We start from the raw sequence: 15340 nt of genomic DNA, 5'->3' as shown, positions 1-15340 counted from the left end.
TAGGCAGTATGGCTCCAGAGTCTGTGACCTAAATCAATACTTCTCAGACTTCATTATAACATAAATCACTTGGTGATCTTGTGAAAGACTGAATTCAGCAGATCTGCGGTGGCATGAGATTGTTCACTTCTATCTGGCTCCCAGGTGATGCTGATGCTAGTCTGGGCACATATGTTTGGAGCAGCAAGTCTCTAAACAACTATCCTGTACTGCTAAAGATTAAGTTACTTTAAAAAATTACTCTAAAAGTACACAAGATCAGGGAAGATTGTGATATCTATTCTTAATTTGGTTGAGAGAAGAGCCCTTACTGAGAAGGCATTTGCCATTTTTTCCTATTTGTAAATAATCCTCAATTTGCAAACCAATTTATTAAGCATTTCTGCTTATTTTTAGGACTATTGTTGGGTGCTCTCATCATTACTCTGCCTGGATCCTTTGACTTTGGAAAGAGGAAAAGAGGAGAATCTGCTAGGCAGGACTTGTATAATCATCACTCTGGCTCCCTCCAAGCCCAGCTCTTTTCCCTAATTCCAAAATTCAGGAATTAAGTTAAAAAACAGACAAATAGGGCATCTATATCCTGAGGAATCATCTAAACAACAATGGAAAATAGTTAAATCTATGTCTTTCCAAAACAGCCAAGTATGTAGAATAACCCAAGAATTATTTCCCTAGAAAAAATTTCTGTTTTAGAGATAAATGCTAATGAAAATCTCTGGATAAAGAAGGAATGGGAACAAACTCTTTTAAATTAATAACGCCATAAATGTATGTGTTGCTATTCTGTAATATGTAGAAATGGATTACTCATTTTACCTAGACCTCAAAATTGTGTTTTAATAATTGTGCTTATGAGGAACTCAGCTTCCAAAGAAATGGGAAAAATATAAATCTCAAATTTAACAAGAAACATAGCAGAATCAGTCATTTCAATTTGTTTCCTCACTATGAATCAGTATACTCCTGCCAAAAATGCTAACCATATTGTAATAGATTTTGGGGAGAGTACAAAGATACCATATATCTGTCTTTGAACAGCATTAGCTAGATGCAACCAGATTTGATGCTAATATATGGCAATTATTTTGTCTCTAAAAAGCTCAACTTTCCACATTTGCAAGTTTCTGAGTAGACTGTGAAAACCGTAATGCTAACAGATTTGCGCTATTTAAAATATCTTCATGCAAAAGTTTGTAAAGCAGATGAAATTTTTCTTTCTAGGTGGCAGATACCAATGATGCAGCCCTAATAACACACCAAAGACAAGACAACACCCACTCAAAAAAATTCCAAAACATGCACAACAACTGACCCAAAACATTGAAAAAAAAATACCTTCATTTTTGTCAGGTGATGATGAACCTAAAGTACAGAACAAGAACTCAGTATGTGGCTTTTCTTTTTTGAAATTAGCTTTGTCTTTATCCACTGGTCAATCTCCTAATACAGTAATATACAAGCAACACGCTTACGCTAACATATTACAAATACAGGACAACTGATAGGTAATACATACGCTGTGACTGAGACACCATTTTTGTTCGACTTCTTCCTCTAGAATCTGTCTTGGCATTTCCCATGCCAGCGAATGGTGCTGAAAGTTTTGCTCTCACTCGGCCTAAGGAATAAATTATTCACATAATTAAAGACTTTTTTCTATAATAATATTTAGTAATGAGGGGAAAAAAATCTCACCATAATTTTCTAATTTGGTGTGTTTTTCAAGTATTGTTGAATCCTGTCATAATGTAACCATCACTTACAGGTTATATTTCTCTTAAAATTTTAAAAATATATACTGCTTTTTACATGTTGCACCATAAGCTAACTTTCTTTCAAGGGTAAAAATAAAGTCAAATTAAAAGATTTCCATTCTTAGTTTAATATTATTAGTCCAGTAGAGTTATAATTAAGATAATTACCATAGGCATGTCACTTGTTTCTTAATTGGTAGTGCCAATTCTGAAATTTCAGTTTCCATGAAATTTATTCTCAAATCTGGCCTATAGTTTTAAATTTAAGCTTAATCTTAGAAATAACAACCCAAATAATCCTTCTGACTGAAAATGTACTTCTAAAGGGATTTGCAAGAAGAGAATACTAGGTAAAATATTCAATCTTTTTATCCTATGCTAAACATTAGATTACTACAGATGTATTTGGACACCTTTACTATTCTTTCCCCCCAATCAACCTGTTACATTTATAAAATGATTTGAGGAAATACCTCGCTTTTCTCTTTTATCGCTGCCTCATCCCCCTCCACAAAACCAAGCCACAAACATCTAATTACCAGAGCTCTAGAACCAGAAGAGATAATGCTATCAAAGTGCTTAAGTAAATTGTTGTTAGTAAAAACAAAAATATATTACTAGCAGCACACTTACTAGGTGTTCTCAAGCAACAGTCTCAACCATTATCAAACAGAACCAATACTAACATAATCATAAAGAAGGGCTCAGAATCCTTTTTAGTTAAAAGGTACAATTCGTAGGGCAATCACAAACACTGGCGAGTGTGGTACATCTATATTAATTAGGAAAAAATACACTGAAGACTAAGGATAAATTACAAAATTAAAAAATGAGTGAGGGAAGATGATAGAGTGAATTAAGAACTAGGAATAAAACAGAAGCACAACCAGAAGTATAGCTGGTAGAGGCCTAGCATTCTATCAACTTCTTTAAGGCCCCTGATAAGCCCATAGTTCAGGCCTTTCAACCTTTTACAGAGTCTGTTTAGAGTAGGACACAACGTCCTCCTGATTAAGAAGTAAAACAGAAAGATAAATTACTTTTGAAATGGAGAATCTATCCAATATAAGCAAGAAATCAGGATAAGTTAAGTATTTTAATATTACTATTCTAAATTACAACTGTATTCTAAATTATAATTCTGGCCGCAGTGCCAGAAGCCATTTTCATAAGAGTATTCCATTTTAAACTTAGAATGCAAAAATATTTCGAATTTATCAGAGTAAATGTAAGACCAAAAACAAAGTTAAATCTACTTGGTTTTGTATCACAAGAAAATGTCATCCATGTAAAACTTAGAAGAAAAAAAACATGCTTCAAATCAGAGGTTTAATAAGATAGCCTTCAGGCAGGATAAATATAAAAATTGAATTTTTTTCCTTTCTACAAATCCAAAAGCAACAAATAAGTACTTTTTTAAGGTAAACTGGTTTAGTAAAATAAAGTAGCACGGTTGGCAAGTTTTTTGTAACCTCAAATTCAAATCATATATGCAATTCCCCAGTAACTGATTCACAATCAAAGATACATTTAAAAGTTGACTAAATGCATTTAAACGTGGACAATATTTAAACTCCAATGATAAAGCAATGGCACATGCTCCCCTAAAGTATAAATGAACTGGCATAAACTAAAAGACAAAAACAGAAAAACAACGGAAAGGAATTAATGTCACTACTGGAAAAAATGAAACTATGTACTAACTTTATACTAAATATTATTAAACATGTTAAGCAATTACATTTTCCCAGCATGAGATGATCCAAGAGACAAAGGAAAACTCCAGGATGAAGTAAAAAAACAAAAAAATCCACACATATAACTAACACAACCAAACATAAAATGTAGAAGCTACCACAGCTAGCAAATTATATAGATTTGCAAAGAAATTAGCCTATTTTAGTTTTCAATATTTAATTCCTACTAATGAAAATATTAATGTAGGAGGTATTTGTGTTACTAACAAAATATATCATTCTTACCATCTTCAGATGCTGTTCCTAAATAAGAGAAATAAAACAATAAAATTTCAACAAATTCTGCCAATGCTGATGTTAAGACCTACTTCACGCCTCCCACCCAAAACTAAAATGAAAGGGTGAAAACGGAAAATATCTTCTAGTCTGATAGCCTTAAATTAACTTTTACAAGGTTCATTCTGAGAAAAAACAAAATTTGAAGTAATCTAATAACTCACAACACAAAGAAAGACAATTGAAAACGGCAAAATTCTATAACACTTTTATCTGCTATACTTCATACTTAAAATGTGAAATGGTGAGGAAAATTAGAGAAGTTAATCACTCAAGAAAGATGCAACTCTGTCATTACTCTCTTTGAAATGAAGATTTTTACAGACCTTTCCAGAGTATGAACACTTTCTGTGCATTTTCAAAAGGTAGTCCATAAAAGAACTAGAAAAGCTACCTGACAAATACAGGAATCAAATCCATGACCTAGGCCTCATTAACCCAGGATTTTCACCAAAGCATTACAAAGACCTGATGGATTGATCATCAGCAATTTACTCAACATTTATGTGTACTCCCTAAGATGTCAATGAAAACTAGCTAAAATGACAAATGTCATAACTCTCTACTACTAAAGGGCAATAACAGATATATTTCTGTGTGTGTACAGAGATTTTTTTAAACATAGGACTGAATACCAGTGAGACTAGTACATCACGTAACATAGGTGATTCCTCAAACAGGCTGATGTTTCTGACCCAAACAAGAAAATATTTTGATCTGGAAAGTAAGAAAAATTTGTTTTCAAAGGATCCAGAATCTCAGTGTTAGAAGTGATATTAAAGGATTTGAAATATACAAACTATCTCTTGGTGGGCTTTCATTTCATTCAATAATTTTTGAAAGTTATAAAATACATTAAACAAACAGAGAAGTACAGAGACTAACATACATAACACTCATGTACATAACCTAAGATTAAATAAATGTTCCATTTCATTAGAATGGAAGAAATAGCAATTTCAGAGTTTATGCAGTAATTGACAGAAAAACATACAGTTCTCCATTTTTCCTAGATCTCATACTGTGACTTACAGGTTTAGTATCTTCTCATATGTTCTTAAAAAAAGCTCAAGTTCCACCACGCTGAGGCAGCATCCCACATGCCACAGCTAGAAGGACCCACAACAAAGAATATACAACTATGTACTGGGGGCTTTGGGGAGAAAAAGGAAAAAAAATAATAAAATCTTTAAAAAAAAAAAAAAAAAAGCTCAAGTTCCTAGATAACATTATGGCATCTGAAGTGAAGGGAAAGTGTGGGTAATATACTGTCTAGTATCAGACAAAAAGTACCATACAGATAAAAAATACCACATTGAACCAAGCACTACAGATAAACTATAATCATTTGAATACCAAAATCGAAAAGGCAAAGCTTAAAGTTCAGTTTTGGTTAAATGTTAGTTTGAAACTCACTTTTAAAAAGACAGCATCTGTAACTTGCATTTCATTTTCATAAATAACGACATGAATCTGTAAAATGTCATTTGCCTCTCTTTGTATCAGAGTTAATAAACTAAACAGTTGAATTAAATCACTCATGAGACTCCTTTCCATTCTTCTAAATCTAATATTTCAGAGAAAGATGTAAGAAATCAAGAATATTTCTAAGAGCTCATGAAAAAGTTTTAAGATAACTGATTTAACTTACAACAAACAGTAAATTAGTATTTGAGTGGACTGGGAAACCCAAAAATGGATACGTCTAACCCAAAATTCAACAAGAGAATTATGTAGCCGTTTTCACAATGCTGCTAAATAAGCAGTCTATTTTCAGAAATTAAGAGAATAAACAAAAATATTATATAGAATCCAAGAGGCATAAAAATCTTTAGTAGTATATTTATAAAAGTTCTTACCATCCATCTTGTCAGAAGTATCCTCTTTGATGAAAGAGCAAGCAAAGAACAGAGGAAAACTTAGTATATTAGAAAAAAATGATTTTATAATCCCTAGAAAACATTATTTTTAAGAAGACAGAATTCAAGCACAGACATATATAAAAGGCTTGCTTTCAACTAAAACATACTAGATTAAACAAGATGAGGCTCCTATGTGAAATAGACTACAGAAACCACCCCCCCGCCCCCAAAATCAGGACAGATGATGAATCTGATTTTCACTATCCCAGAGAGAGAAATCAGTGCAGCCCATGTCCCAAGCTTGGAGCCTTGCCATCATCAGGCAAACCCTCTGCTTTGGTCTGCTGAGTTTCTCCTTATCAGAGTCACCTCGCCTTGTTTCTTTTCCTCTACAGCCTATAGCACACCCCTCAGATTCTACTCTTTAGTTCTCTCGTCATTATCTTCTGTCTAGTGCCTTGTTGCTTCCCCATCCCATCCTTTCTCAGAACTTTCAATCCCTATAAAACCTCAAATCTAGATAAATCTCAATTTTTCTACTCTAATAGAGAAAATTACAAAACTATGAAATCATGCATACTGGCACTACTGGGAAGTGGGGTAATTATCAGGCTTGGCCTTTAGTGCCTCTGCAGGAAAGTATAAACATACCAGGCTTGATGCTGCTCTTAATGAGGGCCTACTTACGGGGCTGGCTCTTGGCTGGCCTTTGGGAACTTAGTTTTGGATGCTCCCTATATCAATGATAAGGTTATTCTGTGTGTGTGTGTGTGTGTGCACGCATGCGTGCGCGCACGCAGGGGGGTGGGGGCAGGGAATGGTACTGACCTCTGCTATATCAATTTGCCCAGATTGTTTGTGCAAACAATGTGATTTATGGTGAACATCTGCTTTCTTTTCAGAAGTATGGAATTCTGGTAATTGTGGCTGGTTGTGTGCCAGGGTGGCTACATAACTACCTCCGTTCCACCCTCACCCTGGACTCTGAGTCTTAAGTGAGCTTCTGTGGACAGAAACACCATGTACACGTTCCTGCATTACATTGCTGGAGGAGGGAGCACATTCTGTGCAGCCCCTCATTCTCATCTCTGGGAGTGAGAACTTTGAAAGCCTGTGCCTAGACTCCTGCAGACTACCTGATGAAACTTTTTCCCTTGCTGATCCTGCTTGTGTCCTTTTGCTATGATAAACCTCAGCCATGAGTACAGTTGCCTCTGAGTTCTGTGAGTCCTTCTGGCCAGGTCTCCAAATGTATGGGTGGTCAGGAAGCCCAGAAGAGTGCCTTACCTCTTATGCCCCCTCCACAGCTATTCTAAACCTCAATCCACCTCTCGGTCACCCTGCTTTTTATTAGCACACGATCCTGACTCTGACTCCTCAGGCAGGAAGTCACAACAACCCCCCGGATGACATTCTTCTTAATCCCCCCAAAATATATTTGAATCTATTTCCTTCTTCATTTCCTTCCCTACTACCTCAATGAAACTGGTGACCCTTCCACATCCAAGGCTAACTCTCCAGCTATGCTCTATATATCCCAATCCTCATGCCTTTCCTAGGAACTCTGCCCATAAATTATCTCCTCTCATCCTTGCATTTTTAACTTTTCCTTCTCTACTGACTCAACCACCTTAGCATACAAATGTATTTAACTCCTCCAATCTTAAAAAACAAAAAGTTCCTTAACTTTTAACTACAAATAATTCCTACATTGTTCTTTTACCTCTTTTCTTGACCATCAAGTATAGGAATAATTTATACAAATTCTCCTAAGTTCTTCCTCAATCAACTGAAATCTGGCTTTGACTGTCCACATGATACCACTGAAACCATTTAGATTCTTTTCCATTTAAACAATTCCACAAACCCAGTTTTTGAGAACAAATATTCGTAATTCATAAATATGCATATCAAAGTTTCCTTAACACAAATTGCTATTTGCCATCACATCAAGCTTCCTTTTCAGGATAAAAAGGGTAAACTTTACAATACTCATTATATTCCTGTTGCCCAAGGATTTAGTACTTTAGTGGAGGAAAAAACCCAGTGGCAACTGCTTTAAGGAATGTACTGAGTTTAATATTGAAAGATTACAGTAAGAACAACTCTCTAATAACTTCCAAATGTAATCTCAGGCATAGTTCTCTCTCCTGAGTTCTGTACCACTGTATCTCAATGCATCACTATACCAGCCTGCCTCCCGAACAGCTCCAGTTTGATGTCTCACAGGAACTTCAAACTCAAAATGCATAAAAGTCAACAAGCTTTTAGCTGCTCATCCTTTAGCAACCTACCAACAGGCTAAGAGACTCTTTGAGTATAGAAGTATATATCTTTGCATCTCTGGCAAACAGCAGGGTACCTCGCAAAAACGAAGTGCTCATTAAGTGTTTACTGGAAAATAATGGAAAACTCTCCCTGATCCATAAGTGTTCCACCATGATAAGCAAGGCTCAAAGTAGAAGAAAACAGAACACCAGTCACATGTGTGTAATAAAGCTGAGAGAGAGAGAGAGGAAGAGATAGAAAGAAAGATCAAGAAAAACAGATATATAGAGAGAAACAGAAAAAGAAATAGAAATAGAGAGAGAGAGAATGAGAAAATTCATTATCTAAGCCCTGGAAAGAGCCACAGGCAAGTAGTTCCTTGTCCTTGAGGGTAAACCTGGGCCAGATGAAGAGAAAAGACGACACCTTTCTCTTTTGTAATGAAGCAAACATGCAATTCAAACTTTACAGAACCTAAAGAAACAAATTAAGTCAATCTCATGGTACTACTGTAAGCTTTCTTCTGAAAAAAACATTGTTGCAAATTGGCTCTCTAGTTCACATGAAAACATTTCAAATACAATATTTGTTTCTGGTAATGAAAATAACATATTAAATATAATGTTTTTATTTTTAAGACTCATGATAAGTTTTTGTTTTCTAGTCTTTTCCTGACTTATAAAAAGTTAAGATACAATTCATGTACCACAAAATTCACCCCTTTTATAGTATACAATTCAGTGTTTTTAATATATTCACAATGCAGCACAACCCTCACCACTATCTAATTACAGAACATTTACATCACTCCAAGAAAGAAATCCTGTACCCATTAGGAGTCACTCCCTATTTCCCCGACTCCCAGCCCTTAGCAACAACTAATTTACTTTCTGTTTCTGTGGATTTACCTATTTTAGGCATTTTGTACAAATGAAATCAACTAATATGTGGCTGTCTGTGTCTGACTTGATAATGTTTTCAACATTTATCCATCTTATAGCATACATTAGCACTTCATTTTTATGTGATATACTCCTCTTCATGGCTGAATAATATTCCACTCCGTTGTATGGATACACCTATTTAACCATTCACTAGCCTGACATTTGGGTTGTTTCCACTTTTTGGCTATCATGGAAAATGCTGCCATGAACATGGATGTACACGTTTTATAAGAACATGTTTCAGGGTCAGCCCGGTGGCGCAGCGCTTAAGTTCACACGTTCCACTTCTCGGCAGCCTGGGTTCACCAGTTCAGATCCTGGGTGTGGATGTGGCACTACCTGGCAAAAGCCATGCTGTGGTAGGCATCCCATGTATAAAGCAGAGGAAGATGAACATGGATGTTAGCTCAGGGCCAGTCTTCCTCAGCAAAAAGAGGAGGATTGGCAGTAGTTAGCCCAGGGCTAATCTTCCTCAAAAAAAAAAAAGAAGAGAACATGTTTCATGTCTTGGGTGTACAGCCAGGAGTGGAACTGCTGAGTCACATGGTAACTCTATGCTTAACTTTTTTTCTTTCCTGAGGAAGATTAGCCCTGAGCTAACATCTGTTGTCAATCTTCCTCTTTTTATTGCTTAAGGAAGATTAGCCCTGAGTAAACATCTGTGACAATCTTCATCCACTTTATATGTGGGCTGCTGCCTCACCACGGCTGACGAGTGGTGTAGGTCCGCGCCTGGGATCTAAACCTTCAAACCTGGGCTGCCAAAGCAAAGTGCGCTGAACTTAACCACTGTGCCACAGGGTCAGGCCCTATGTTTAACTGTTTGAGAAATTGCCAAACTGTTTCTATAGTGGATCCGCTATTTTACATTCCCACCAGCAGTGTTCAAAGGTTCTCATTTCTTCACATCCTTGCCAGGTTTGTTACTGTCCACCTTTTTGGTAATAGCCATCCTAATGGGTATGAAATTATATCTCACTGTGCTGACTTGCACTTCCCTAATGATTAATGATGTTGAGCACCATTTCAGGTCCTTATTGACAATCTGCATATTGTTTTCAGATAAATGTCTATTCAAATCCTTTGCCCATTTCTAAACCGAACTGTCTTTTTCTTACTGAGTCGTACGAGTTCTTCATGTATTTGGGATATAAGTTCCTAATCATATTACGTAATTTGCAAATGTTTCTTCTCATTCTGTGTGCTGTCTTTTCACTTTCTTGATGGTGCCCTTTGAAGCATAAAAGTTTTCTATTTTGATGAAGTCCAATTTATCTATCTTTTCTTTGGTTGCTTGTGTGTTTGGTGTACTATCTAAGAAAACATTGCCTAATCCAAGGTCATGAAAATTTACATCTATGTTTTCCTCTAGGAGTTCTAGAGTTTTAGCTCTGGTTTTTTCTGAGCAAATTTTTTTTTACTAGTAAATTTTTTTTTAGATATGGTGAGGTAGGGGTCCAAATTCATTTCTTGGGATGTGGCTATCTAGTTGTTCCAGTACCATTTGTTGAAAAGACATATGGGTTTACTTATGGACTCTCAATTCTATTACATTGATCTATATGTCTGTCCTTATGCTAGTACCACAGAGACTCGATTACTGTAGCCTGGAAGTAAGTTTTAAAATTGGGAACCGTTGAGTCCACCAACTTTGTTCTTCTTTTTCAAGACTGTTTCATCTACTTGGGATCCCTGACATTTTCAAAAGGATTTTAGGATCAGCTTGTCAATTTCTATAAAAAGGCAGCAGGACTTTTTTTGTGTGTGTGTGAGGAAGATTGGCCCTGAGCTAACACCTGCTGCCAATCTTCCTCTTTTTGCTCGAGGAAGATTATGCCCAAGCTAGTATCTGTGCTGATCTTCCTCCACTTTCATATGAGGGACGCTGCCACAGCATGGCTTGATGAGCGGTGTGTATGTCCCCACCCAGGATCCGAACCTGTGAACACTGCGCAGCCAAAGCAGAGCATGTGAACTCAACCACTACTCCACCAGGCTGGCTCCACAGCTGGACTTTTGATATGGATGCACTGAATCTGTAGGTCAATGTGCCATCTTAACAATATTAAGCCTTTAAAGAACCTGGATATCTTTCTATTTAGATCTTTTAAAAATGTGTTGCAGTTTTCAGTGTACAGTGTAAAATTAAAAAGAAAAATATATCTATATATATATATATATATATATATGTCTCTGCCCAGTTCCTGGCACAGAGCTCCAAAAACTTCTGTAATTTCCTGAGTGATAAGAGCACCAGGAGTATTTTTTGTTCTAATATTTGGTCTTTGACTCTGGAATCTGCACAGAGCTCCTAAATCCCTTGAAATTTCCTGGGAGATAGGAACATCCTTTGTTCTAATGAGGTGATTCCTGGTGGGCTCCTGGACAGTTTCAGGATGGGGACTGGTTACCAGAAAGATGAAGCCAGGATTAGAAACTTGGAATTTTCACCCCACCCTCCATCCTCTGGAAAGAAGAGAGGGGCTGGAGATTGAGTTAATGTTTGATCATGCCTCTGTGATGAAGCCTCCATAAAAACCCCTGAAGTACAAGGTTCTGGGTTGGTGAACACATCCACCAGGAGGGTGCAAGGAGGGTGGTGCACTCCAATTCCATGGGGATAGAAGCTCTTGTGTTTGGGACCCTTCTGGACCTCGCTGCATGTATCACTTCATCTGGCTATTCATTCATATCCTTTAATATCCTTTGTAATAAACCAGTAATCTACTAAGTAGACTGTTTTCCTGAGTTCTGTGAGCTGCTCTGCCAAATTTATCAAACCCGAGGAGGGGTTCACGGGAACCTTTGATTTAGCCAGTTGATCAGAAGCACAGGTAACAACCTGGACTTGCAAATGATGTCTGAAGTGGGAGTTGGGGGGACAGTCTTATGGGACTGAGTCCTTAACCTGTGAGGTCTCTGCTAACTATGATTAATATCAGAAGTGAACTGAATTGCAGGACACCCCGTTGATGGAGGAGAATTGCTTGGTATGGAAAACCCACACATTTGGTGTCAAGAGTATTATGAGTATGAGAGTAAAGGAGAAACAAAGAAATGGTTTTTCCTAGAAAAGTCTTACACTTCTTTTGCTATATTGATTCCCAAGTATTTTATTCTTTTTGATGCTATTGTAATTGGAATTGTAGTCTTTCATTTTCAGATTATTCACTGCTAGCATGTGGAAATACAATTGATTTTTGTATACTGATCCTGTATTCTACAACCTTGCTGAACTAAATATTAATCGCTACTAGTTTTTTGTGGATTTCTTAGGATTTTCTACATTTAAGGTCATGTTTTCTGCAAATAAAGATAGTTTTACCTATTCTCCAATCTGAATACCTTTTATTTCTTTTTCTTGCCTAAATGACCTGGCTAGAACTTTCATAATAACGTTTAAATGGCAAGCTGTTCTGAGTAGCGTGATGAAATCTCCCGCTATCCCACTCCCTCCCACTCAGGATGTGAATAATCCTTTTGTCTAGCGTATTCACACTGAATACACTACCTGCCCATTAGTCACTTAGCCATCTTAGTTATCAGATCTACTGTTGCTATACCGCAGTGCTTGTGTTCAAATAACCCTTATTTTACGTAATAATGGCCCCAAAGTGCAAGAGTAGTGATGCTGGCAATTCAAATATTCCGAAGAGAAGCTGCAAAGTGCTTCCTTTAAGTGAAAAGGTGAACGTACTCCACTTAATAAGGAAAGAAAAAAAATCGTATGCTGAGGTTGCTAAGATCTACAGTAACTTTTATTATAGTATATTGTTATATTTGTTCTATTTTATTAATAGTTATTGTTGTTCATCTCTTACTGTGCCTAATTTATGAATTAGACTTTATCATAGGAGTGTATGTAGAAGAAAATCCATACTATATATAGGGTTTGGTGCTATGTGAAGTTTCAGGCAACCACTGGGAGTCTTGGAATGTATCTGCATGGATAATGAGGGACTACTGTATTTACGAATCTTTCAATTTGCATTTGTTTGATTACAACTGCAGTTCAACATCTGTTCTGTGTTTTCTGTGCAATTATGATATATGCTTTTCTTGATATATGTAGAATATTTTTCTAAAAAAAAGCTCATTTGTTTTTCATAGACTTATTAAAACTTGTTGACATTTTAGCTTTTTTTTGTAGTATGTGGCAAAAACTTTTTCCCTTTTTGTTTCTAGCCACTTGATTTTATATTTTCACACTTAAGATTTAAATGAGGGACACTTTCCTCACGATTTTTTGGCTTTTATGTTTAGAAATTCCTTCCCCAACTTGAGATTAGATGAATACTCAACTACTATGTTTTCATCAAGTTAATTTACATTTTTGTTCAACTTTTCAGTCATCTGGAATAAATGGCTGTATGGTGTGAAAAATAGTTCTAACTTAAATTTTATACCAAATTGTAAACCCTATGTCTAAATACCACTTACTAAATAATTTATCCTTTCCTCACTGAATGTGGCTGTGCCAACTTTGTCATGTACTCCATTCATACCTAAAATCTCTGCACTTCCTATTGTGTTCCAATGATCTCCTTGACCAGTGTTCCACCAGTACTACTCAAGAGACAGAAAAATGAAGCACAAAATAGAGACGAGCAAAATGGATAACCAACCTCAAACTTTTGTTTTGTTTTGTTTTTGTTTTTGTTTTGAGGAAGATTAGCCTTGAGCTAACATCTGTGCCCATCTTCCTCTACTTTATACATGGGACACCTGCCACAGCATGGTTTGCCAAGCGGTGCCATGTCCACACCCAGGATCCGAAGCGGTGAACCCTGCGCTGCTGAAGCGGAACATGGGCACTTAACCGCTGCACCACCAGGCTGGCCCCAACCTTTTTTTAAACTTTTAAAGTTGATGGACATAAAAAACAAAACTCTGAATAGTCTTGAGAATATATTTTTAAACTTTGATTATGACTAAGTCTTTGAAGTTTTCCTAGATCCCCAAAAGGATTTAACTTTTGGTAAGCGAACAGAAGTAGGAGAAAGAGAACAGAGAAACTGGATAGAAGGCCAATATCCTTCACAAACTTCCTTAGTAAACCATGGTTGGATGCGGCAGTAGTGCAGAGCTGTGAAAATTCTATAGGCAAATCATGGAATCAAGAATTGTTCCTCTGATCAAGATGGTTAGGAGGAGGAGAAGGGGTAAAGTGGAAACAAGGCAGCCTTTAGATACCGCAGAACGACGTCCCAAGTATAGAATCATATTAAAACATATGGACTATCCTTAACTAGTAAGAATGAAATGGAAATAATTAAGATATCACCACCATCCTGACTTCACTGAGACCAGGGAGAAAAACAACATACAATTTCTTATAATTAGCTGTCTTACCTAATGATGCATAGGAACCTGGATTCAGGGCACCTGCACCTAACCGCCCGCTTCGTACAGACTGCCCAGCAGCATGATGTGCCTTGGCACCAGCAGCAGCATTCACATCAATGTCACTTCGTGAACGCTGAAGGCTTCCTGGAAGAGAACTGGCTTTGCTGCTGCCTGCTGATACTATAGAAAACAAAGCAAAGTAACCTATATTATTTAAATCACTGCAAACAGCATGAAAATTATATAAACTTAAAACCACCATGAGCTAATCCATGATGACCAATGGTCAAAAAGAAAGCAGTGGACAGATGGACACTAGAAAGTAGTCTACAGTGTTTTAAAGTCAGAATGCCTCAGTCTCAATCTTGTCACAACTAAATCTTCTTGGACAATTTTTTCAATACTTCTCTGCCTCATTTTCCTCTGCCATAAAATGGGAAAAATAATTATACGTTGTAAAATTCACAGAACTGTTTTGTAGATGAAGAGATGATGTTTATGACTGATTCATGAAAATGAAGTACAAGATAAATAAATGACAGCCGTGCTATCTTTTTATTATCAGAAAAATGCAAACAGAACTAGTCCAAGAGTAGGATTAGTCAGAAAATAATGCATGTTCTGCCACTCTTAGGCAATGCAAATTAAGTCATTAAATTTCTGGTCTTCAGTCTTTCAATTTTAAAAACGAGAAGTGTTATAAACTGTGAATTAGGATCCATTAACAGGCTGTGAAATCAACTAAGTGGGTCATGGCCAGAATTTTAAAGAATGAAACAGAACAGGAAACAGTGCATCACAAGTAAGGGTAAGTAGTGTTTCATGGAACTCTGAATTATACTACATAAGTATACACATACACAATATACTTCATAGTATATGTATATTGTATGTATGTAATTACATACACTACAATGCACATATTATATGTAGTAATGTATATGGCATACAAACACAAGTACAGTGTATATGTGTAGTATTGGGTTAGTATGTAAAATTATTTTCTCACTGTCCGTCACATCAAAAGGTTAAAAGTTTAAAACAGTTTAAAAATTACACTTTAAAAGCACAGCAAAACAGTTTAAAAGCTACTACTTTTAAATGCGACTGATGACAAGAAAATCATTTTA

The 15340-nt window shown here is 36.3% G+C and overlaps 1 protein-coding gene across 50 annotated transcripts in view; it reads right to left on the bottom strand.

Moving 5' to 3' along the window:
• Nucleotides 1–15340, bottom strand: part of CLASP2 (cytoplasmic linker associated protein 2) — a 163715-nt gene that overhangs the window by 57551 nt on the left and 90824 nt on the right. For 42 of the 50 annotated variants that reach the window (XM_070575816.1, XM_070575821.1, XM_070575825.1 and 39 more), the window contains 4 exons: nt 14217–14390; nt 5650–5673; nt 3740–3757; nt 1520–1621 (listed from right to left, as the gene is read on the bottom strand). In XM_070575816.1, coding sequence (XP_070431917.1) covers nt 1520–1621; nt 3740–3757; nt 5650–5673; nt 14217–14390 — 318 coding nt within the window. The remainder of the gene's footprint in view (nt 1–1519; nt 1622–3739; nt 3758–5649; nt 5674–14216; nt 14391–15340) is intronic. The other 8 variants (XM_070575819.1, XM_070575820.1, XM_070575847.1 and 5 more) reach the window with 1 other exon arrangement.

Source organism: Equus przewalskii, chromosome 15 (genome assembly GCF_037783145.1).
Source record: "Equus przewalskii isolate Varuska chromosome 15, EquPr2, whole genome shotgun sequence".
Taxonomy (NCBI): Eukaryota; Metazoa; Chordata; class Mammalia; order Perissodactyla; family Equidae; genus Equus; species Equus przewalskii.
Note: the sequence above shows the minus strand (reverse complement) of the source record. Positions and strands in the feature narration are given on the sequence as shown.